General features: G+C 35.8%; 2 protein-coding genes across 3 annotated transcripts in view; one reads left to right on the plus strand and one right to left on the minus strand.

The window, feature by feature from the left end:
* Positions 1-4550, minus strand: part of Smp_122500 (hypothetical protein) — a gene marked incomplete at both ends in the record, with an annotated part of 15173 nt that extends 10623 nt beyond the window's left edge. The window contains one exon of the mRNA XM_018795218.1: positions 4469-4550. Coding sequence (XP_018649553.1) covers positions 4469-4550 — 82 coding nt within the window. The remainder of the gene's footprint in view (positions 1-4468) is intronic.
* A 17531-nt stretch (positions 4551-22081) lies between these two features.
* Smp_000810.1 lies at positions 22082-25457 on the plus strand (the record flags this gene model as incomplete). Of its 2 annotated transcripts, XM_018795221.1 has the most annotated exons (6): positions 22082-22171; positions 22208-22433; positions 22471-22666; positions 22701-22980; positions 25117-25195; positions 25232-25457. In XM_018795221.1, the coding sequence occupies 5 exons, from the start codon at positions 22286-22288 to the stop codon at positions 25429-25431; spliced, it is 903 nt and encodes a 300-aa protein (XP_018649555.1). The 2 variants fall into 2 exon arrangements, with proteins under 2 accessions (XP_018649555.1, XP_018649554.1); XM_018795219.1 differs by lacking the exon at positions 22082-22171 and having other exon boundaries at positions 22286-22433; positions 25117-25431.
* Between the last annotated feature and the right edge of the window lie 395 nt (positions 25458-25852).

The raw sequence follows: 25852 nt of genomic DNA on the forward strand, positions 1-25852 counted from the left end.
TTACAAATATATATTATTCCTATATAATGTCTTACATCAACTCGGCGCTCAAATACTGTGAAACTATTCGCTCTAATTTAGACAAGAGTTCTTATATATGATCATAATAAACTTTTCATAATTTTTTTCATATCCGTAGTTGAGAAGGGGTTTCGTGGAGATTTCAGTATTTTCATAGTTGAAATCATGAGTCAATTGAAGCTAGACCACCATGGAAAACGTTGGATGCCGGCTCAGTAGTCTATTGATCAAGTGCTCTTGTGCAAGACTGGTTGGTCCTGGATTCGAATTTCGCGAGGCGAAGTCGTGGATGCGCACTGATGAGGAGTCCCATAATAGGACGAAACGGCCATCCAGTGCTTCCAGGTTTTCCATGGTGGTTTAGCTTCAATTGACTCATGATTTCAATTATCAAAATATCCATAGTTACTAATAATTCAAAAAATCAAATAGTTTTTTCTTGATTTCATTTTTTTTGTTTTTTTTCGTTTTTTTTTATTTTTTTAACGGTATATCAATTATCGCCCATATCAGCTTTTTGTATCTGTATACCTCAATTTTAAAGGAAGAAAAATTTTAATTTCTTTCCAATAGAAGTAATTTCTATGGCTATTAGATTTTACTTTTAATCCTAATTGCCTTAGGCGTTAGACACTTAAACCTCACGATTATATTGTGAATAGATATAATTACAATAGGATTCAGTACTATTAAGGGTAATTTAACTTCAGAACATGATATGAAGAAAAAACAAACATTGCACGTATATAAACTATCAGAATAGTCAACAATTGCTATAATATAGGTGAATAAGTGGAGGTAATTAGAGATGAATATTAATACACACACAGTGTTGAATAGGTATGTTCATAGTTGAAAGCGTGAGTCGATTGAAGCTAGACCACCATCGAAAACCTGGAAGCACTGGACGGTCGTCTCGTCCTATTGTGGGACTCCTCAGCAGTGGGCACCCACGATCCCGCGTTGAGAGATTCGAACTCAGGACCTACCAGTCTCGCGCCAGAGCACTTAACCCATAGACCACTGAGCCGGCTGGCATCCAACGGTGTTAATGTCTAACTTCAACCAATCCACGATGTTTGAGCAACCATTCACCAATGTCTTCAGTGAGTTGACATCTCTCAACGGCCATCCAGTACTTCCAGGTTTTCCATGGTCGTCTAGCTTCAATTCACTCATGATTTCAACTATATAAAATTACTAAAATCTCCACAAAACCCCCTTCTGTTTATTTCAAGAATGTTGATTGTCACTGATATAGGCATTAGCAACCAAGTGATTTATATGAATAAGGATAAATATCAATCATTACTATAAAGTGTATATCATACGTAAACTATAGCTAACTAGCAATCATTTAATACTCTCTCTAAATTGTTTTATCAAGCATGATACTACTACTACTACTATTACTATTAGTAATATCATGTATTGACATAGGTAATCAACCATCACAATGAAATGTTATATATTCTATTAGTAGTATAAACAATATTTACAAAATATATAATTAGTTTATCCAGCATGTAATATAGATGTGAGAGAGTTTTGGGAGAGTCTTACAAATCTATATCCAAGTGAATAATTAGCATTCGTGACATTTCTCAAATTCTTTGTTTTTTTTTTGTTTTAATGGAACAATAAAAATGAATAAATCATATTATGAACTGGATTGTTGAAAGAGATTGTTTGGAAATTCAGCTGATGTTGCTAAGCGTAAAAAATGATCTCCGTATTCATTCATTTTTAATTGATTGTTTGGATCTTACAATTGATGTTTCGGACTGAAACTCATCAGTCTTTTATGATATATGAGTATCCTGTACGGATTGCCTCAATACTCTCATTAAGTTTGCTTAGAATACATATATGTTAAGAGAGAATGAACAATCACAGTCTGAAACATCAGTAGAAAGATTCAAACAACCAATACAAGTGAATCCAATTTCGCCCCATTGCACAAGCCAGTGACTAGCTAGGCTCAGGAGCTAAGTGGGTTACGCAATGGCATTTGAAATGAACGGTATTGGGTTCGAGCCCCGGAGTAGATATCAAACATAGAATGTAGGCAAATCTAGCCGATGAATCTCATTACTTTCAACCATCCATTTATTATTATGATCTTTGTGTTAGTTTGAGTATTAAAAACCTTTTTTTCTGGTGAAAACCACCAATGAATAACTTCAGTATGGAATCGTGAGAATTCTTTACGAATAGAGACCAACCATATAGAGGGTTTTGATTGCATCATATGGTTGTTATGGTATATCACAAAGTGTTTGAAGTCATTACTCAATGTTATAAATATTAGACTCTTACCACGCCCAAATTCAAACTCTAGTGGTAACATTGATAAGTTTCTCAGAAAGACAAAAACTATCAATAATGCATTTCCTTTAGTCCGTAGTAATAACTACATCATAATATCTGAAAACTCTTCTTTAATAATTGAAGGATTGTAAAACTAGATTTCTAAGTTTTAATTCATTGATCCTTATAACTAAAGAACCACTTCAATCAAAAGAGTACTTACTCATGTCTAGTCTTTTGAAAATAAATGTTCAGTGATTAATAATAACAATATGTAATGGAACATATTCAATCATCATTTTTTTCTATAGTTGGTAAAAGTAAGACACACTTCAATTGAATTACTTATCCCTAATAAAACATCAATAGCATCATTGATGAACAAGGTGAATCTGATGCAGATGTAAACGCACAAATCGGTTAAGCAAAAGCAGTATATCTACAATGGAATAACATCTCGAACTCAAAACAATTGTCAACCAATACCGAAATCAGGATTTTTGATACAAATGTCAAAACAGTTCTACTGTATGAGACGGAAACTTGCAGAACTACGAAAGCCATCATCATGCAGAAGATATAAGTGTTTATGAACAATTGTCTACGCAAAATAAATCCGATCCATTGGTCAGACAAATCGAGCAATAATCTACTGTGGAAGAGAACAAATGAGATTCCAGTAGAGGAATAAATCAGGAAGGATAGTTGGTAGTGGATAGGACACACAGTGAGGAAATCACCGAACTGCGTCACAATGCAAGCCCTCACATGTAATCCTGAAGGTCAAAGGAAAAGAGGAATACCAAAGAACAGATTACGCCGAGAAATGGAAACAGATATGAGAAGAATGAACAACAATTGGATAGAACTAGAAAGGAAGGCCCATGACAGAGTGTGTTGAAGAATGCTGGTCGGCAGGCTATGCTCCATTGGGTGTAACAGGCGTAAGTAAAGTAAGTAAGTAACCAGAGAATATCATAGAAAGTCCTTACATAGTATAGACACTAGTTTAAATCTATAGGTGAGGATTAGTTCCCCTATTGCTGTGTGTATACACTTGGCTTGTTAATGAAACTTGAATATTGAACTGTCTGTTTGCATCATTAGGCATGTGATATAAAACTATGCTCATAACTTCACTGAATCTCTTAAATTAGTTATTACTATATAACGTTGTTCAACAGAATTTAGTATTAACTATAGAGAATCCAACATAAAATTAATTTATACCTAGTGATTAATAAGAGTTGGTGATCAATGAAACATCTGGGAGATTCGCTCAATATGTCATATAATGGGAACTGTTTCCCAAAGCGTTTTCAAAACTGGTTTGAAGCGAATGTGATATTTATTGATGAAATATACTTACTATAAGATTCTTTATTCACTAGTGTGCAGTTTACCGAGGATTTTGGTATGTGAAAAATTTACCTTTTCCCCTAATTTTACACATAGATTTAAAAAACAATAAGTAGTATTGTGGTGTGGTCTACTTATATCTATATAAGTATTATATGGCGACGATCAGACATAGAATGTATTTTGGCAGAAGACCGGTAAGGAAAGAACTGAAATGAAGCACAATCCGTACGAAAATGCATGAACAATGAAATCAGAGAAGACGGACTGATATTTGCAGAAGGAACAGTGAAGATTGAGACAATCGGTTGTTATTTTGCAAATTAAGTATTTACTGTATGGTTATCAGAATTAAGTGAGATAGTCTGTAATTTGTGTCTAAATACATTCGATTGTCCCCACCAGTCGTGTCCTGCTCACTACAGTATATAAGGACAAAATAATCACCTTAATATCGTTTGTAAAAATGTTTTGTACTATAGATAAGAATCTTCTTAAATATTACGTCATATCAAAGAGAAAGGAGAAATAATTAACCACTTCTAAAATGTTAGACAATTTCGATGTTTGAAAAATTCACTTTATTATAATAGAATGAACTTGAGCCTGTAGCTCTTCCGGGGGCTACTTCCGGTCCCAAGCCCGGATAAAGGAGGAGGGTTGGGCATGAGGTTAGCGACCTCATCCCGTAGAAGACTAACTCGCTAAAAAGCGCTAACCAGAAAAGTAATAATAGAATGAATGAGGAGATCACGATGGAGAAAACCACTCCGGATACCCTCGAATCCAGCCTCACCTAATGGTGTCTCCCCAGCTGAGTCAGTCTTCAGAAGGGATACTCGGACTTCATTTGATGGCATGCATCCACAGAGAAGAAAGACATAAGTAAAGAGAATTTAACGTCACTTTCTAAATGGGTAACAGTGTATGTACGAAACTTTCGACGCTGAAGGCCTGCATTGGTAACGGATGTCCTCTGAAGAATAGTCGGTGACGTGATATACAAAAACGATGTCCGAGGTAAATGCCTGACGCAACATGTAATCGACAACCGCGATAGACGACTAAGTTCGGATAAAGAACCCCCTAGCTTAAACTTGCAACTAGATTATTTAATTGATACAGACAGTCTAGAGAGACACGATCAGAGCAGAAGACGTGTTAGGCGAATCCCAAGAAGATCATCATGAAGACAACGTTTCCTTCAACACCAGTCAAATCCGAGGAGCAGTATAAATTTTTTCAAGGGGAAAGGTGATATGGTAAACTAATCGGAATTACCCAAATGAAAAGGTCAATCGATGACAATCAGAAGTGACCTAAATGACAAGTGGATTTGATTGACTAAGAAAGGGATTCATTTCCTAAGGAGCAGAATTATTTATATATAATATGAGTATTTGTACGTTTTGTTCGGAAGCCAAATACACTTTTTCGTCCACTCTTGTGTTCTCACTCAAGTGGTCAATTCCGGAGGCAGGGGTCGTGTATGAATATAAGATTTCGGACATCGCCAATCACAAAAGCTATTGATTGTTCCCAGATTCCCTGTGGGTGTCTGAACTTGCGGTTTATTGGTAAAAATCCATATGATTTAATTACTGAATCATTTATTTTCTGGGTTTCTACTGAAATGTTATAGTGGTAGCTCTATACAATTAGGAAGTATTGACAAATAAGGTTTCTAAAGTGTAAAAATATAAATATGACTAAAATTTCTTTTTAGAATGTTTCAGTACGTCAAGAATTTGTGACTCAGGTATGATGTTCAGAAAGATAATTCAAGTAAATAACGCAGAATAGTTTAATTAAAAGTCAAGGAATTGAACATTTCTCTTGAACTTTCTTATCTAGAGACATTTCAAAAACGGTGAAATATTTAATGACCTTGAATGATCACTTAGTTACGCCTATTTTAATTTTTTTTTATGGGATTAGGAATATACAAAATGATTGTGAAACTAATAGTTTCCTTCTTTAGATCAGAAGGGGTTTTGTGGAGATTTCAGTATTTTTCATAGTTGAAATTACGAGTCCCATAATAGGACGAAACGGCCATCCAGTGCTTCCAGGTTTTCCATGGTGGCCTAGCTTCAATTGACTCATGGTTTCCTTCTATGTTACAACATTATTGATCTGAATGAATTTAAGGCTTGCTCTTTAAATAAGTTTTATAAATTCTATATAAAATTAGTTACACCAGTTCATAGAGTTGTATTCAAAGTCTAGATAAATACCATAGAAATGTAATTTTCATTATGCTGTATTACGTCCAATCAAAGATTAATTTCATTTAGTTTAAGGATATGCACTGTTGAGGAGCCTCATACTAGGACTAAATAGCTGTCCAGTGATTTCAGGTTTTCCATGGTAGTCTAGCTTTAATTGACTCATGAATTGGACTGTTACAATCATTTAACAAATATTCTTGGCTAATTTTTATCCTTCTTAATGTAGATCGAATCCTATCAATACACTACAAATAGATTACGAAATATTTATGAATTTGACTAGTAGAATGAAATAGTAAAGTCTATTTTCATAGGGTTCAAACTATTACACATCTCATTTATCAAATAGTTTAAGTTGAGAATAAAATTTTTCCAAAGTAATATTTTTTTCAAATATAGGTTTGTTCTCTGAGCTGGATGGTTTGGTCGTGGAGCACAACTTCTACCCGAAATTTATGCTGATGATGCCGTTCAGAAGGACGATGAAAACTCCACGACCAAACTATCCAGTTCAGTGAACAAACCTACATCGAAATCACACACCTGAGCTACAAATCTTCTCCACCATCTCAATTTCTTTTTTAAAATTTCGATAGGGTAATAAGAAGATGAAGATTATCAGAACTATATGATGATAATATTAGTGTAATACATTTCGAACAATCTAGTCACACATTATATACTTCTTAAGAACATTGATATATGAAAAAATAAAAAGTCAGCTGGACTGGAAATAGTCCTACTTTATGTAGCTGAAACGTGGAGAACTACTACAACCATCGTCAAGAAGGTACAACCATTTATAAACAGTTGTTTACGTAAAATACTCAACATTCACTGGCCGAATGCTATCAGGAACAAACTACTGTAGGAGAGAACAAACCAGCTTCCAGCTGAAGAGGAAATTGAGAAAAGATGTTGGAAGTGGATAAAACATACATTGAAGAAATCACCGAACTGCATCACGAGGCAATCCCTAACTTGAAATCCGGAAGGGAAGCGGAAAAGAAGAAGGCCGAAGAACACATTACACCGGGAAATAGAAGCAGATATGAAAAGGATGAATGTTAACTGAAAAAAACTGGAAAGGATTGCCTAGAACAGGGTCGGAGAGAGATTGCTGGTGGTTGGCCTACGCTCCTTCACGAGGGGTAACAGGCGTAAGTAAGTAAGTAAGTAAGACTACAAATGGAGGGCAAGAGGACACAAAGGGTGTTTGAATTTTCGTATGGCTAAAGCTTCAATAAACCTTAGTATACACCCTTTTACACTTTTGCACAACACCACAAAAACCGTGTTAAAATCAATATTATGACCTGTTTCAACTATGTGTTTGGCAATAGAGGATGATGGATGTTTATCCTCCATTCTTATTGGGTCATTTCATTTTATTATTTTTTGCAACTAATTAGGTACATTATAAGCTTATAATGCTTGTGAACTAAGGCTATATCGAAGCTATAAGCACAGTATGCACATATGCCAATAAGAGACTGATCAATTTCAGTCCTAAACATCAATGGGAAGATTCAATATCAAGTGTATTTAGGTAGATGTTCACACAGTTTAATTTTGAGATCACGATTACTCCTCTCCATGTATGTGTGGCAACACACACATTTAAATTGGTAAACACAGTGGGATGTGACGCAATCATTTTCACGTCTTTTAGGTTGGACCTTGTTCATTCTTTGATAATGACCTTTGCTGTGTATTACGTCTTGTTAATGACTGATTTAAGCTTTTACTTCAATAAAAAGCTATTTGAATCACCTCTAAATGGTATTGGTGATGTAAACGGGCTATTTTTTCCAACTAGGCTATACTAGATTTCACTATACCATCAGCTTTCCATCTATTTATAAAATTTAAGGGTATAGACATTTTCCGTCGATGTTTTTTTAACAACCTAATATCAACATCAATAGCGTCAGTTGTGAAAATACGATCAAGCCTGTTAAGTAGGCACCTTATCACACCTCGTTTGTATTGCACAGGGCAATAACTATAATAAATAAGGTATTGGCCTGTCCACGTTGGTTTTCTAAAAATGGATCGTTTGATTAAGTCATCTTCTCGTCTACTAAGAAGTATATCTAGGAAGATGAGCTGATCGTTCTTCTCCTCTTCGCATGAGAGACTAATGTGGTTTTGCAGAGTGTCAAGTTTCACAGATAACTAAGATATTGTCCACATATCTCTTATTATGCAGAGTGATACGATTTCAAATCTTTTTTCACATTATTATTATTATTATTCTTGTCTCCTCTTACTCCCCCTCCCCATTTCGAGTCTAGTCGGCCATTTGTTTTTATATATAACTGTTCTCTTAACAACTATATTATGTATGATCAGATTGTTCGAAATGTATTACACTAATATTATCATCATATAGTTCTGTTAATCTTCATCTTCTTAATATAACCCTATCGAAATTTATCAAAGAGACTAATTGCTTTGAATTTTTCTTTGAAGTTATTACTATTGAACTAAATATATATCCTTAAAGATGAAGAAAAATATATGAAAAAAAGAGAAAAATCAAACGACTAACATAGTCCGTAGTTACATATTCTAAATTTCATGATATTACTTAAACAATATTAAGAATTTTATAGAGTTGAGATCATGACTGAATTGAAGCTAGACCACCGGGGGAAACTTGGAAGCACTGGAAAGCCGTTTCGTCCTATTATGGGTCTTCTCAGCAGTGCGCATCCACGATCTCGCGCTCGCGAGACTCGAACCTAGGACCTATCATTATCGCATCAGAGCACTTAACCGATAGACCACTGAGTCGTCCAGTGCTTTCAGGTTCTCCATGGTGATCAAGCTTCAATCGACTCATGATCTCAACTATATAAAATTACTAAAATCTCCACAAAACCCCTTCTGATAATATTAAGAATTATCAATTGAATTCTTATATAGTAGGATTTTTAATTACGTGAAACTGTTTTTAAGACAACAATCAATAGAAAATATTATGTCATAAAACTACCTAACCCTACCTACCTTCTATATTGTTATAAACCTAAATCAGAACATTCAATTCAATTTTATTGGTTATTGTTAACTTTGAATGGAAGTAAACTTATCTAGAAAGTATATATCCTATGTATACTTACATCTTATCAATGATTGTATAGATGCAATCTAAAGTAGAACCATATCAGGTGAGATTAAAATTTATGGACAACCTTTAAGTGACGCTAAATTGATCTTGAGATTGTCCATTTAATAACCAGGATCAAATGAGGGTTATAAACCGGTGGGAGGAATTAGAATTTTGATTTACAGTTTATGGTTAAGGTTAACCATTAGATTTAATGTTTTCATTACGAACTGACATCAGCTGAAATGTCAAGACGCTATTTAGCCAAATGGATAACGAAGTTCGCGCCGAAATCAGTTGTCTGTTATCTTATACAAGATTGTAGTCTCGCCCCATATCATTGCATATATTAGACCATAACATAAACAGGTATTTTTAAATCATAATCTTCACACCTTTAGAATATTATAATTGATCAGGAAGGGTTTTGTGGAGAATTTAGTATTTTCATAGTTCAAATCATGAGTCAATTGAAGCTAGACCACTATGGAAAACCTGGAAGCACTGGATGGCCGTTTCGTCCTATTATGGGACTCCTCAGCAGTGCGCGTCCACGATCCTACTAATTATGCCTACTAATTGTACGAGAATTTCTGTTTAACCAGCCTAGGTCATTCATATTTTTAGTGACCTCATGATCTGTTGTCAGTCATATATTGATATTGTTCACTTTGATAAGTTAATCTATAACCAAACTGTTCTACATAAATAATAAATCAAACTATTCATTATCCACAACATTCTTTTCGTGGATACGCACTGCTGAGAAGTCCCACACTGTGATGAAACGGCCTTCCAGTGCTTCCAGGTTTTTCGATAGTGATCTAGCTTCAATTGGCTCACAAGTGGCTCACACCTTTTACAAATTACAATGATTGTTCATTATAAAACTTCAACAAGTTTACATAAATCTATAAGACTTACTTAAAAATCTGTATTAAAAATATAATAAAACTTTTAATTGAATATGATAACATACTACTTTCATAAATTGGATTTAAGTATTCATTATGAGGAATTTTTTTGATTATCTTATTGGTTAATTTCGAATATTCTAATGGGCAATTGATTTGATTGGTTGAAAAATGATCTGATTAAAATAGGAATGCTATCTTATAGTTTTCATTAAACACTATTTAATCAGCTCACTGTAAAAGTAACCATTTTACTTATTTCACTTGTTGTTGGTTTACTTGTATCTTTCTATTGTTATGTTGGACTACAATTGATCAGTCTCTTTTTGGTATATGTGCATCCTATGCGGACTGCCTCGATATTGCTTGAAATCACAAGTTTTATAAGCAAAGATGGATAGTGGCTAGCAGTGGAATCCATGACACGTGTCTTGTCCTATTCGGGACTCGTCAGCTGGATGTACTTGCATCTCAGAGTTGACGTTCACCCTGGGACTCGAACCTAGTACCTTTCACTTCAAACGCCATCGCATTATCCACTCGGCCACTGAGTTTTGATAGCCACTTGCTTGTGCAACGGGGTGAAGTTTTGAATTCACTTAGTATTGTTTGTTTGAATCTTCCCATTGATGTTTAGGATCAGTTGCAGTCCTAATACTAAGTGAATTGTCATATTACTGTTAAAGGAATACTAATATTCTAAATTTTTGAGGGAAAAGGTTAACTATGACTTCCAGTCACATTTCAACCTAAAAATAGCTAATTAGTTAATTGTTGTTTATGTAGCATGTAAAATGACTAACATAATGAAGTAAATCTCCACATAAAATTGACTGATAATGAAATTTATTGATGGAATAGACATATAAAATATGTATTATATATTCTCAAATAGGTCTTACTGTTGAGATCATGGTAATAGTCGATACCTCAGGAGAATTGTTTTAGTAGAATTAGGTTCTTTGAGCTAAGTGATGTTATGATGAAACGTTTAATATCTTCCTAGACAACATTATCAACAATTCAGAGAAAAATTGAGTAATTAGCACTTTTCGGCAGATGACTTAAAGCTTGTTCTGTCAATCTTTGATGAGAAGCAGCGAGATCCATTCATTTTTGACTGATAAAAAACGGTTACCTGGTAAACTTAACACAAATTCCTCGATTATACCAGTATGTGTTGACAATTGTGAAAACGCTGAAATCTTGTACGGAGGTGACATAAGGGAGACCAGAGGACTTTTAGAAGCATAGCACTCAGTTTAGTAAATAATCAATAACCGAATTGAAATAAATCTAAAGTATCAACCAATTGGAAAAATTATGAATGGAATGAATATTGTCAAAGTAAAAGTGTAAACTATTATAGAACAATTTCTGACGATAACCTATCCAACTTTGGATTGACAAATAAGCTGTTAGATTATTACGGAGAAATCAAAATACCATTTTCGTTGTGACAATAGAAATTTTTTGGTAGCTACTTTTGGTTTTTGATACACATAATTCCCTTTATCATCTTGAAGAGAGCAAGAACAGAGATTCTATCAGAGTAGCAAGAATTCATTTAATCAAAATTGATTGATCACTGGATGGTGATCAATGTCATACGTGTCAAGTCCGTCTTAGTGCTGATCGAATGCTATCGATCAAGTTGCAATGTGGCCACTAGTCTAGGTGGCTCGACACTGCGTGCACTATATTGAGATAAGATGGTGGTTGGAGGTGGTCAACAGGAAACCCTGTACCCGGGTTTCGTGCTACTTGGCACTCGTCAGCAAGGTGTACCTGTAATCTTGAGGGAAATGATATTCTCTAACGGAATCAATCCCGTGTCACTCAGCTTCACAGTCAGAGACGTTACCATTTAATTTTGTTTGATTCTTATCAGCTTCTTACAACCTGTGATATTTAGAATTATAACTAAGAAATAGGTTTAAATCACTTACATGAAAAAATTTACTTGAAAATTATTTAGAAGATACATCAGTATAGTGTGATGAAGGTATGAAAAAAAATTTAATAGACTAAATAAAGTTTTACAAATATGTACGTTATGTAAAAGAAAATTCCATAGCATTGATTGTAATAAGAGTTCAAAGAACTAGAAACAAGTGATCACATAATGAATAAATGCTAGTAAGAATAAAAGTGGATAAAGTTCAGTTAATAAAATAAGATTACTAACCCGAAAGATAGTCGGAATGAAAAGACTTAATTATGTAATTAGATTAGAGAAAGAGTTGAAAAATATTTTCAAAGATGCGATGAAGGAATACTTGTCATCAAGGTAAGGAAAGAATAAAGACCATCTGTTTTTGAACACAATAATTAGGTTTATGAAGTCTGATATCAATGGCTTTATCAAACTTCAGAAGACTGAAGTTTGGCTGTTCATTAATCACCTTGAAAGGTTGCAAGGTATCAATCTGATGTTCTGTATTCAAGAGATGTTTGGTAATTGCACTGTTTAAAGTTGTCTTTTCTTTTGTTCTAAGGCTTTTTGGAACATGTTCAAAAATTTAAGATATGAAAACGCCTACAAACTGGAACAAGAATTCATGAACGTTGAAAAATGCCTAAGAGACAACTGCTGACCATTGAAATTTTCTGACAAATATCAAAAGCCTAGAGAAAACAAAACGGAAGTGGTAACAGTCAATAAAAAACGAATATCTATAAATCTTAACTTCGAAAGGTGATGACGTCCCAAGCATAATCAAGAGGAAGCTTAACATTACACTCGACAGAACCTACCCGGCATCCAAATTACTAAATCTGTATGGAACATCATGTTCACTAACTCAATCAAAGTTCGCTTAGCACCCCTTTCATGTTACCACCAACTGTTTTTATAAATTTACGTTCACCTACTAAAACCGAACAGAAAAGAGGGCATATCTTAAATTTTTGAACATGTTGCAACAAAACCTTTGAACAAAAAGACGTGCTTCTTTTTGTTCTATCTTTCGGGTTAGTAATCTTATTTTATGAACTGAACTTTACTCATTTTTATTCTTACTAACATTTATTCATTATGTGATCATCTGTTTCTAGTCCTTTGAACTCTTATTACAATCAATGTTATGGAATTTTCTTCCACATAAAGTATATATTTGTAAAACTTTATTTAGTCTATTACCCCTTCCAGCTATATAGAATGGTGAAGCCTAGTAGACCCTTCTGGAGAAGAGTGCTACATCGAAGCACGGCACAACTACCGGGACGGGATAGCTGTTTCTGCACTGCTTACGCAGAACCATTACATAACACTCACACAGAACCCATTTTTTGTCTTTTTTGTTTTTGTTTTTATTTGGCCAGACTCATTTTTTAATTTTACCTCTCTTTTTGAACCCTCAATAGTTATGGAATGACTCCTTGTAGCATTCGTAATCGTTTTTTGGGTATTGGTAGAGTGGTATATTAGACCGATTTCGACCACCCACGATTAACCGCTTACGTTAGTTCATGGAAACAGTCCCATGATCCGAGATGCACGACAAGGACGTTTGAGTCGGATTTTGCCCCCCCCCCATTTAGTCTATTAAAATTTATTTTACATCTTCACCACACTATACTGATGTATCTTCTTAAATAGCTTCAAAGTAAACTCTTTAATGTAAATAATTTAAACCTATTTCTTAATTATAATTTTAAATATCACAGGTGGTAAGGAAGCTGATAACAATCAAACAAAATCAAATTCATTCATTGCTTTCTTTTTTTCATTTTTTTTTCATTTTTTTAGTTTTTCTTTCTATTCTGTAAATAGTATCGTTTGTTTTGTTTTCTTTTTAAGGAGATTTTTTTCTCTTCTAAAATCTGTTCTCCATCCCACTGTAACTAAAGTGATTATTATAGTTTCCATGATGATTATAGTTTCTAATTGGGAGTTTTATTTCACCTCTTAGTAATTAAACTTTAATTTTTTTTCTGGTTTCCCCTAGATAAGTTTACTCATTAATAATATGATCGAATTATGATCATTAATTGATTGGTAAACAAAAATAACGTTCCAATTAAACTCCATTATCATCATAGTTTCTAGAGATAATAAGAAAAATTTTAATCAATATTGATTTATCTATAACCCACCCAAGCTAATGAATCTAATTGAGTCCATGGAAAAAGAAATAAAGCAATTTCATGTCAATCTTATCATCCCCATTTTTTATGAAAAAAAGGGGTTATCAATAACTGAACATACTGATTAGAAGAATAAAAAGTAATATATATATATATACTCTGTATGTTTTATAGCAAGAGACATTGATATTTTGCATGGTGTAAACAGAAAACATCATATTGTAGTGGAGGAGAACATCAATGCGGAACAATCGTATGTATTTGAGCATAAAAGTACAGAACAGCTTAGTAAAATCTGAGAACCATACAGTAAATACTTAGACTTAATCTTAGACTTCATTGTTCCTTCATTTCCACAGCAATTATTCTATGTTCTCGTTCTTTTTTTCTTTGATCTTCTTAGCCTTCTGCTACCAGACATTTCACTTTCGTTTAATGGTACATACTACTTATATCTGTCGACATAAGTAGCACACAACACAATATCAGGAAATAGTGATTACTAATAGTTGATCGATAAATTATGAATTATCATACTCAAAACTAACGATAGTGTCATATTACACTAAAGAGTTATCTACAGAATTTATTCAGTTTTGATAAAAGACTGCAAGATAGTGGCCGATTAGTATAGATTTCCTTCATTATATAATACAACTTGGTAAATATGACGCTAAAAAAAACTCAGCTTAAAGCTAAGTGAGCTGTCTTTGAGTTACTTTACGGTGAACCTATATCAGTTACCGTTCGGACTTGGGCTATAGGGAATTAAAATAACTTTCTTATCTTTTCACAATAATGACTTGCAGAATCTAAGTTAACTAGTAAGACTATTCTATAAGTAGGCTGAGTTCATTAATTTACTGTCATTACGAAAGACAGACTAATTCATAAATAGGGATCAATCAGAACAGTGATATCGCATTAATTAATCAAAATATGGTTAATTATAGACTTTCGTCAGGAAATTTTGATAAAAGAACATTTCCTAATGTTTAAAAAAATATATCTAAAACTACAAAGAGATCCATGAATCTTTTTTTGAATTTGAGCCAATGTAACCAGCTCAATACACACACATACACACAAATCTGACTCACACGTCCTCGACGTGCCTCCTGGATCATGGCAACCATCCCATGTACTAACGTGAGCGGTAATGTGGGTGGTGGAGATCGGCCTAATCAATCACACGTTCTATACCCGCAAACGATTAATAATGCTACAAAGAATCATTGGATAACTATTAAGGGTTCAAAAAGAGAGGTAAAATTAAAAAATGAGTCTGGCCAAATAAAAACAAAAACAAAAAAGACAAAAAATGGGTTCTGTGTGAGTGTTATGTAATGGTTCTGCGTAAGCAGTGCAAAAACAGTTATCCCGTCCCGGTAGTTGTGCCGTGCTTCGATGTAGCACTCTTCTCCAGAAGGGTCTACTAGGCTTCACCACGTTCCTATAGCTGGAAGGGGGGAACCAGCTCAATGTTTTTTATACAAGGTAATAGGTGAATACTACAAAAACGATATTTTGATGTAATTATACATTGTAATTCAATTCAACAGATTTTTATAAGGGTCTAATGTGATGTTCAATATTCCATCTATCACTATTTCATTTTCTTTATATGTACATTCAGTGATTTTCACAGATTAAGAACTATGTCTTATACTAGTTTCAATAAAATATTGTTTATGAAATTAGGAATGTAATGCCTAAAGTACATGCTGATAAAACATATTCTCCAGATTTTAAATAATTCTCTATAACTATAAGAGTGAATCATACTTTATATATGGCCTTTATATACTATCGCTCCACATTCCCTGGTACGGCCGAGAGTAGGGAGAGTCCGCTCTCCCTCTCCAAATGCTCTCACATGGCCACGCGTGTATAGCCTCTGCCAGAGAAGTCTTGCTCACTGCCTTCTCACAGTGGCATTACTGTTGTTTACGAAATTGAGAGGACGAAAAGCGAATGTCCGGCTCTTTAACCGGGTTGCTGGACACGTAGGGTCCACCTAGGGGAGTTGGAAAACCTTGATTCCAAAACAATGGTGCACATGGGCTCCATTAGCCTGAAGGAACAAATGACGTATGAACCAACCGTTGGTCACCGGCTACCATTGAACTGCATCTTCTTACGATGCTCCACTGCCTTATGGACCACACCTTTAGATCAAAGGCTCCGGGTGTGGCCCCTTAAGAAAACCACCTGTTTCGGTTTGAGCACCTGGGCAGTAAGTATCACAGCCCTAACACAAATCAAATGAGATTTGTGTGGCGCATATATATCTGGTGCTTCCTTGTAGCAATATTTATGTGTTTAAATAAAATAAAATAAAATTTATAAACTATCATGTGGTTAATGATCAGCTTAAAACTTAAAATAAATCACAAATTTGTTCCTTACGATAGACAAAAAACCTTGTGTCAAAGATTTTCACTTTCGAAATTTGACAGTATGTCACACCTACAATAAAGAGAAAACTACAACCAGATGAGCGATTTAAACTGCGGAAATTATTCGTTACAATGGAAAACGTGCCCAAAGGTCCTTTATATATTATTCACTAGCAAAATAAGTGTAGACAGACTATAAGGTGTCTGTATAACATTTTACCAAATCTTACTTACTTACGCCTGTTACTCCCAATGGAGCATTGGCCGACGACCAGCATTCTCCAACACACTCTGTCCTCAAACTTCCTTTCTAGTTCTGCCCAATTTTTGTTCATTCTTCTCATGTCTGTCTACATTTCTCGGCGTAATGTATTCTTTGGTCTTCCTCTTCTCCTCTGGCCTTCAGGATTCGTCGTGAGGGCTTGCCTTGTGACACAATTGGGTGATTTCCTCAAAGTGTGTCCTATCCACTTCCAGCGCTTCTTCCTGATTTCTTCTTCCGCTGGAATCTGGTTTGTTGTCTCCCACAGTTACTTGTTGCTGATAGTGTCTGGCCAACGGATCCGAAGTATTTTGCGTAGATAACTGTTAATAAACACCTGTAACTTCTGGATGATGAGTTTCGTAGTTCTCCACGTCTTCGCTACATACAATAGAAGTGCCTTGACATTTGTATTGAAAATTTTGAACTCCGCCTGTAGCTCCTGCAGGGGCTACTGCCGGTCCCAAGCCCGGGTAAAGGAGGAGGATTGAGTATGGTGTTAGCGACCTCATCCTGTAGAAAACCAACTCGCTAAAAAAAACGCTAACCAGAAAAAACTACCAAATGTGCACACAACTTACTTAAAGACATTTGTAGAATTTATGCCTTCACTGTAGATCCCATTGTTTTTTCTACTCTATTCGTTCTTACATTATTCTAACTGATTATTAATTCTGTACAAATGAACCAATCCTTGTCAATGAACACTTTATAAAGCAGACTAGTTTTTTCCATATTGTTTTAGACTCAATTACTATTTCAAAACTATTTACTTTCATAAGACTTTTGCGTACCTAAAAAAGTACATTTAAGTGAAACGTTTAAGTTAGGAAATGTTTGTACTACTATTATTTACAATATACTACTAACAAGCTGTGTTAAAAGCAAAGATTATATCAGCGATACATGAATATAATTAATTATCACCAAAACAGCAATTAAACACATAAATGAATAGATCATTATCAAACTATCATGAATATAAACTCTGTGATCATATATATTTGGTTCATAGACAGGGGGCATTTTATTACTGTTATTGCTCTTCAATAAAACTATTAATACTTGAATTTTCCTTTCAAGTTTTACTGTCGGTAATTCCATATTGGTGAACCTTTAAAAATAAGTTGAAGCATTTAGTTAGTTCATCGCCTACCCATAAAGCAATTCATGATTATCAAGTAAACAAATCTTCAATATTTTATAAACGTGGGACTAACTGTAGTAAACAGAACACGACTGGGGACAATCGGATCTATTTAAGCACAAATTACAGACTGTCTCACTAAAATCTGATAACCATACAATCAACAGTTAGTTTGCAAAATAACAAACAATTGACTGAATCTGTAAACATCAGTCCATCTTCTCTGATTTTATTGTTTATGCATTTTCATACCAATTGCGCTTTGTTCCTGTTCTTTCCTTATCGATCTTCTACCAAAATACATTCTATGTCTGACCATTACCATATACTACTTATGAGGATATAAGTAACCCACACCACATGACTCATTTCGTTTGAATGTAAAGTGTCTATCACGTAGTAGTCAATATAACTTTCCACATTGAAGTTTTTATCGAAGTCCGTTGATAAATGAATGTGATTCTATGACTATGATAAACAATTCAATAAAATGATAGGAAACCTTACGGCAGATTCATCAATAAAACATATTTGCAAACATTAAAAACCTAGAACATCATCACTGTTACACCCAAAGTGGTTACCATCATAACAATCCAATCTTCAATACAACTTTTATAATTTCTGTATTTTAGATTTAATATCAAGCTATAAGTAATAAAACTTTCAGGGCACAAGCCAAGCCCTCACATGGAATCCTCAAGGCCAAAGGAGAAGAGGAAGACCAAAGAACACATTACGCCGAGAAATAGAGACAAACATGAGAAGAATGAACAAAAAATGGATAGAACTTGATAAGAAGGCCCAGGACAGTGTGTTGGAGAATGCTGGTCGGTGGCCTATGCTCCATTGGGAGTAACAGGCAGTAAGTAAGTAAGTAAGTAAGTAAGTAAGTAAGTAAGTAGGTAAGTAAGTAAGTAATAATGTTTATTTATTGAAATTTCATGATTATTTTAAGGTTTTCGAGGTAATATGTTGGTTACGTCTCCACTAAAGGATTTATGATTAACAATGTTATTGATAAATGTAATATGAACTGCTAAATTCACCTACACAGTGAATATTTTTTAAAGTTTATTATGTCCAAATAATACCTACTTTGAAAACGAGAAACAATCGGTGAATTTAATGAATGGCATTTACTTTGTAACATTGGTGCGACTGTTGCACGTAGTCTTGTTAAACCAGAAACTTGAGTAAATGGATCTGCAATACTAGTTAATGCATATGTTGTACGAAGTCGTGGAATCGAAGGAGTAGTATTCGATCTTACTTCATTCAGCTCAGCTAATGATAAAACAAAAGTTTTAAAAAAAACATTTCAAGTTGTCATTAATCAACGACCAACCAATCAAATCACAATTGATGGAGAAGCTTTGGAGGATGTAAAAACCATTACATATCTGGGCAGCATCATTGATGAACAAGGAGGATCGGATGCAGACGTGAATGCGCAAATCGGCTAAGCAAAAGCAGCATATTTACAATTGAAGGACATCTAGAACTCAAAACAATTGTCAACCAACACCAAAATCAGAATTTTCAATACAAATGTCAAGACAGTTCTAATGTATGGGACAGAAACTTGCAGAACTACGAAAGCCATCATCATGCAGAAGATACAGGTGTTTATTAGCAATCGTCTACGCAAAATACTTCGGACCCGTTGGCCAGGCACTATGAGCAATAAACTACTGTGGGAGAGGACAAACGAGATTGCAGTGGAGAAAGGAACGAAGAAGTAGAGCTGGAAGTGGATAGGCCACACAATAAGGAAAGCAACCAACTGCGTCACAATGCAAGTCCTAACATGGAATCCTGAAGGTCAAAGGAGATGAGGAATACCAAAGAATGAACAACAATTGGATAGAACTAAAAAGGAAGACACATGACAGAGTGAGTTGAAGAATGCTGGTCGGCGGCCTATGCTCCATTGGGTGTAACAGGCGTAAGTAAGTAATTAAGTAGGTAAATCAACGACCAAACATTTCAATAACTCAGTGATACAGGTTATTATAAAGGTTATAACCGTTTCACAGGGTATTGTTTGGTTGAATTTTCCCATTGACGTTTAGGACTGCAATTGATCAGTCCAGGATACGCGTTTCGTCCTATTCGGGACTCGTCAGATGAATGTATCTGCATCTCAGGATTGATGTTCACTCGGAGACTCGAACACCATAACTTTCTCTTCAAACTCCATCACGTTATCCATTTAGCTACTGAGACCTGATAGCCACTTGCTTGTGCAATGGCTTACCTACCTACCCCAGTTACCCCTCGTGGAGGAGCATAGGCCACACACCAGCATTCTCCATCTAACCCTGTCCTGGGCAATCCATTCAAGTTCTTTCCAGTTGACATTCACCCTTTTTGTATCTGCTTCTATTTCCCGGCGTAATGTGTTCTTCGGCCTTCCTCTTTTCCACTTCCCTTCAGGATTCCAAGTTAGAGATTGCCCTATAATGCACATAGGTGATTTCCTCAATGTATGTTCTATCCACTTCCAACGTCTATTTCCACTTTCCCCTTTATCTGGAAGCTGGTTTGTCCTCTCCCTGAAAGTGCGGTTGCTGATAGTATCTGAAGATTGAAGATTCTCACTTTGAAATAAGTTGACAGTTGTTTTGAATTCCAAATGTTCTTCAATTGTAAGAATGCAGTCCTCCTTTTTCTAATCATCACCTTTACTACTGCATCTGATCCTCCTTGTTTATCAATTATGCTTCCCAGGTACGTGAATGTTTCCACCTCTTCCACAGTTTCTCCATCGAGGGTGATTGGGTTGGTGTTCTCCGTGTTGTATTTGAGGATGCTGCTTTTTCCGCTGTGTATGTTGAGGCCTATTGATGCAGAGACTGCTGCTATATTTGTTGTCTTCGTCCGTATTTGTTCGTGTGTATGAGATAGGAGGGCTGGGTCATCTGCGAAGTCAGCTTGATGACTGATTTGGCTAGGGCTCAGTGATAGTTCGCTGTTGATACACTCAATACTTTCAATCCCTTTAGGTAATCCAACAGTTTGCAGTGTATGCACATATTTTGTGGGTGTTCCCTTATGATATACCGCAAGGAAAACATTTAGGCATACTATATTATTTAGCCGCATAGATTAATAATTGGCGTATAAAATGTACGGAGCTACCGTGATTGATAGAGGACGTTTTTGGTACTCCAGTCATTTGTCCTGTTCATTGTGCCGAAGTGTAGGGATATTCAAGGGACATTGTATCTCATCCTAAATATCAGTATTTTCCATTAAAGGTGGTATGTAAGAATATGGAACACTCGGTGAAATGTTAACGGACATTGAGAACATAAATAGCCAGATGTAGATGGGTGTCGAGTCGCGATTGACTACGATCACCACTATAATAAGATTACGTGCCAGATATCGACTTGGATCCTTCGGTAGGCCAAAAACCAGAAGGCTGTTAATGGTCCAGATAAGATATATTTGTTGGTGATCTCATGGTATCGAAAGAATACCGAAGCGTGTCAAGGATTACAGGCAAAATGGCAGAGTGTAAAGGCGTTCGCACAAGCAAGACGGACAACGGAACGAAAAGTGCTTTTGGTACAGTTAAACAAACAAGCACAGTAGAACAATCACTGGTACAATTGGTCGTAATAATAATTGTTTCCATTACACCAATCGCGTTCTCGTCGTAAAAGTAGGTCACTACACCTTTACTGTTCAGATTGTGTCCATAGGCTTCCACTGATTCCGAGAACTGCCAAGTCGTATATCCTCACTTCCGTAGCTATTTGATTGGTCTTCCCAGTCTCCCACATTTTCCGTACATTCTCTGCACCTGTATTAATTGCTTCTGTGTTTATTAGAAGGAGCATCGGCCTCGTACCTTCCGAGGAATCTCGGCTCTCATCCTGAGGCGTCATAATTCTCCTTTCAACTCGGAGAACAGGGTTTAAATGGTTTAATTTGTTTAATCTGGTTAGGTTTTTTCGGCAACATTTTTTTCTGCGGGATGGGGTTGCCGACCCTCTACCCAACCCTCCTCTTATACCCGGGCTTGGGACCGGCAGTAACTCTCGAAGAGCTACAGGTGGGGTTGTAATCTGTTGATTCTTTTAGATAATTGGTGTCTGAAATAAATCAGGGCATCCAAAAAATTACCTGAGTTCTCACTTATCATTACAGATACTTCATTGTGGGTTTCTGTGATATTTCTGGTATTGTTCATATGTACCATATACTCCTGTAGATTATTTGAATATAGGTGTGGTTTTTGCCAGGTTGACCTTGAATTAAATCCAACCTCTCACCTAGAATTTACTGGACTTCATTATGAGGACTGTTTAATGTAATGTTTTTCACCAAATGTCTAATAGCGTTTAAGTAATCATTTCCAGATTTATGTTTTTTAAACTACAAATCGCAGTTTTCAAACGGTCTAATACTGATTGTCCATATTTCGATGAGACGGCTTGTTGATATCGGTGCTAATCTTACTGACAAAGTCTTCACGGGCGTATATCGTGGCGTACTTCAGCATGAAAATGATTATCACAATGTTTTATGTCGAGCCAGGAAATGTGGTGTGGAGAAAATAATTATAACTGGAGGTTAGATTAGGTGATGTTTCCGATCAACTCAAACTAGGTTCACTCACTGATAGTGCTGAAGCTATATCCCTATGTGAATCTGATAAGGACCTCTTTTGTACAGTTGGATGTCATCCTACAAGATGTTTGGAGTTCAACGAGGATCCCGATAACTACCTGAATAAACTGGAAAACTTAATTCTCACGACGAAAAAAGTAGTAGCTGTTGGTGAATGTGGTCTCGATTATGACCGGTAGTTACAAATGCCTTCTTATTTCAACTTACAGTGAAGAGTTTTGCCCAAAAGATATCCAGAAAGAATATTTTGACACCCAACTTAAGTTGGCTAGTGATGTTAATCTACCTCTGTTTTTGCATTGTCGAGCTGCACATGAAGATTTTCTGAAAATGATCAAAGATGCTGAACATAAATATTTTCAAAACAAGCCTTTTCGAGGTGTTGTACATTCATTTGACGGTACAGACGAAATGGTCAAATGTTTCACTGATATGGGATTGTATATTGGTGTCAACGGTTGCAGTCTGAAGAACCAAAGTAATTTGGAAGTAAGATGCCAAAATATGTATCAGATAGGACTTCATTTGCTTACTAATATTATCATTATTATATATATTATTGTTATTATTATTATTATTTAAATACAAACATTGGTACAAGGAGGCGCCAAATAGATATGCTCCACATAAATCACTCGATTTTTGTGGGTGCTGTGATACTGCACAGGTGCCCAGACTGAAGCAGGTGGTTTTCCTAGGGGGCCACACCCGGAGCCTTTAACCTGAAGGTCTGATCCACAAGGCAGTGCAGTATCATGAGGAGATGCAGTTCAATGGTAGCCGGTGACCAACGATTGATTCATACGCCATTTGTTCTCCCAGGATCCTGGAGCCCATGTGTACCATTGGTTTGGAATCAGGGTTTTGCAAATCCCCCAGGTGGACATTCGCTGCTCGTCCTCTCAATTTCGTAGATAACACTGCGGCCACAATATGGCAGTGAGTAGGACTTCCGTCGCAGAGGCTATATACGCGTGGTCATGTGAGAGCATTTGGAGAGGGAGAGCGGACTCTCCCCACTCTCGTCCGTACCAGGACATTTAGGGGCTCTCGACCAAATTCTTACTATTCGTCAGGTTTTAGAACACAGTCATGCATATCGGCGTCAGACAATGATAGTTTTTCTTGACTTGAAAGCAGCTTTTGACTCTGTAGACCGAGAGGTTCTGTGGCAGTGTCTGTCATTGAAAGGTGTACCTCAGAAGTACATAAACCTTGTGAAGGCTCTTCACTTGAACACTACCAGTCGAGTCGGAGCTTATGGAGAACTGTCATATGATTTTACAACCTCAAGTGGTGTCCGACAAGGTTGTCCACTATCTCCATTTTTGCTTAACTTCATCATAAACCTACTGCTGGAAATAACACTCTCTTCGACTGAATTTTCAGGAATTGATCTCCTACCATGAGGTCCACTTATCGACTTAGAATAAAAGATGACAGTCCTGCTTAGTGAAGACACTGATAATATGCAGTCTTTAGTAGCACTGAGCAACAATACAAGGTTGTTGGGGATGCGTTTCTCCTCCTCTAAATGCAAATTGTTGCTTCAGGACTTGCCTGCATCAACACCTGAACTAAGAATAGGGATTGAAGTAGTCGAACGCGTCGACGACTTCACTTATCCTGGAAGTCTGATCAGCCCGAGTTAGGGGCTGCCAAACCAAAACGTGGCATCAGTCCTCGAAGCCACTAACTTCTAATCTGAGCCATGTTGGTAAATGCAGACTAACTGCTTAGGGTCCGCGTGACTATCGTAACCAATGGTTGGAGACTGTGGGTGACATGACTCAGAAGCGATCAAAATGGCGCAGGTTTATACACCCTTTGTCTGCCCTTAAACCGTGATATTAAATTTGCTTTATATCTTTCTACGGACTGTTTCCTTCCTATATTATATCTTTATATGCGTTCTTCTACATATTACTACCATTGAAGTGACTACTTCTATGAATTCGGTGTTCATCTCGTTGTGCTAGTGAGGTATGGCAACTTGGACCGATGCATATATGTACTTGGTCCTGCGTTGTACCTGACTGTCTTACTGAACAGTAATTGTAGGATAAACCATGTATTGCCGATCTCCCGAGCCTCCTACCCGTTTTTTTTGATGACCTAGTTACTATAGATGTTTATATTTAGGATATTTACTTGCTTGATATTAAATTGTTTATTTTTTACTGTCGCAAATCGGATTATCCCCGTCTCAAAGTTCAAGTGTACTGTTTGGTAAGATCATTCTAAGTTTTAATTCTAGGCTGTTCGTAGCCAATGAAAAGCTACAAAATAAAATAAATTCAATTCTGCCAACAACCGATCGCATTAATACTTTTCACTCTTAGTATTTGATGAACATAAGCCATCTTTTACTTCACGAACTCAATTGCAGTCACATGTTGGGCGCCGTCAGCAGTTAATAATGTCATTTTGAAAAACTGGGTAATTGATATGCTTACTACAAAACCGGTTAACTCTAAGACGAACTAAATGGTCTCAAGGTTATACTCTGCCTACGAATCGCTGATAAGACTATTGTGGAAGGTCTCTTACTTTCCAGTAACCTAGCAAACAATAAAGTGTTAACTATCTTCATATCTTCATATTTTAAATTTCTTCTCTTTGCAGGTTGTGCAGAAAATTCCACTTGATCGGCTTTTATTAGAAACAGATGCTCCTTGGTGTGATATTAGAAGAACTCATGCAGGTAATATAGATCTGATCTCATTTTTTCCCGTCCTAGGATATCATTTTGTTAAGACACATCACACTTATCGTAAGCATAATTCATGGGATGAATCCCACATGGTCAAAGGACGCAATGAACCCGCTAACCTTGTTCAAGTTCTAGAAGTTGTTTCTGCTGTGAAAGGAGTAAGCGAAGAAGAACTAGCTGAAGTAACATATCGAAATTCAATTGATTTATTTTCGTTGACAATATAAAGCTTTGTAAAAATTAAATTCTTAGTAAGAAGATCCAGTTTTGATAGACATCAGCATTTTTAGCTATGCGACAAACGTTCCTGCGTGCTTCTGGGTTGCTAAAAGTACTTACATAGTTGTGTTAGTGCTGATCAAAATAAAAGGAAAAAAATGGACTTAAGTTTTTGCAAAAATGTTTTAAAACAAGCTGATAGGCAGCTTTGAAATATGCCTGGCTTATTCAATTCCACAGACCAGTCACCTAGCATTCATTAAAGACTAACATCTATAATTTTCGAATATATATCACAAAGGTGTACAGATTGGGAATTACAGTTTGTCTTTCTACTCCTAAATTGCCAACTTTTCGTAAAATTAAGATAAAAGCAATAGCTTTGATGCAGTGTGACCTACCATTAGGGATAACCGAATTTTTAAAATC

The sequence above is a fragment of the Schistosoma mansoni genome, chromosome 1 (genome assembly GCF_000237925.1).
Source record: "Schistosoma mansoni strain Puerto Rico chromosome 1, complete genome".
NCBI lineage: Eukaryota > Metazoa > Platyhelminthes > Trematoda > Strigeidida > Schistosomatidae > Schistosoma > Schistosoma mansoni.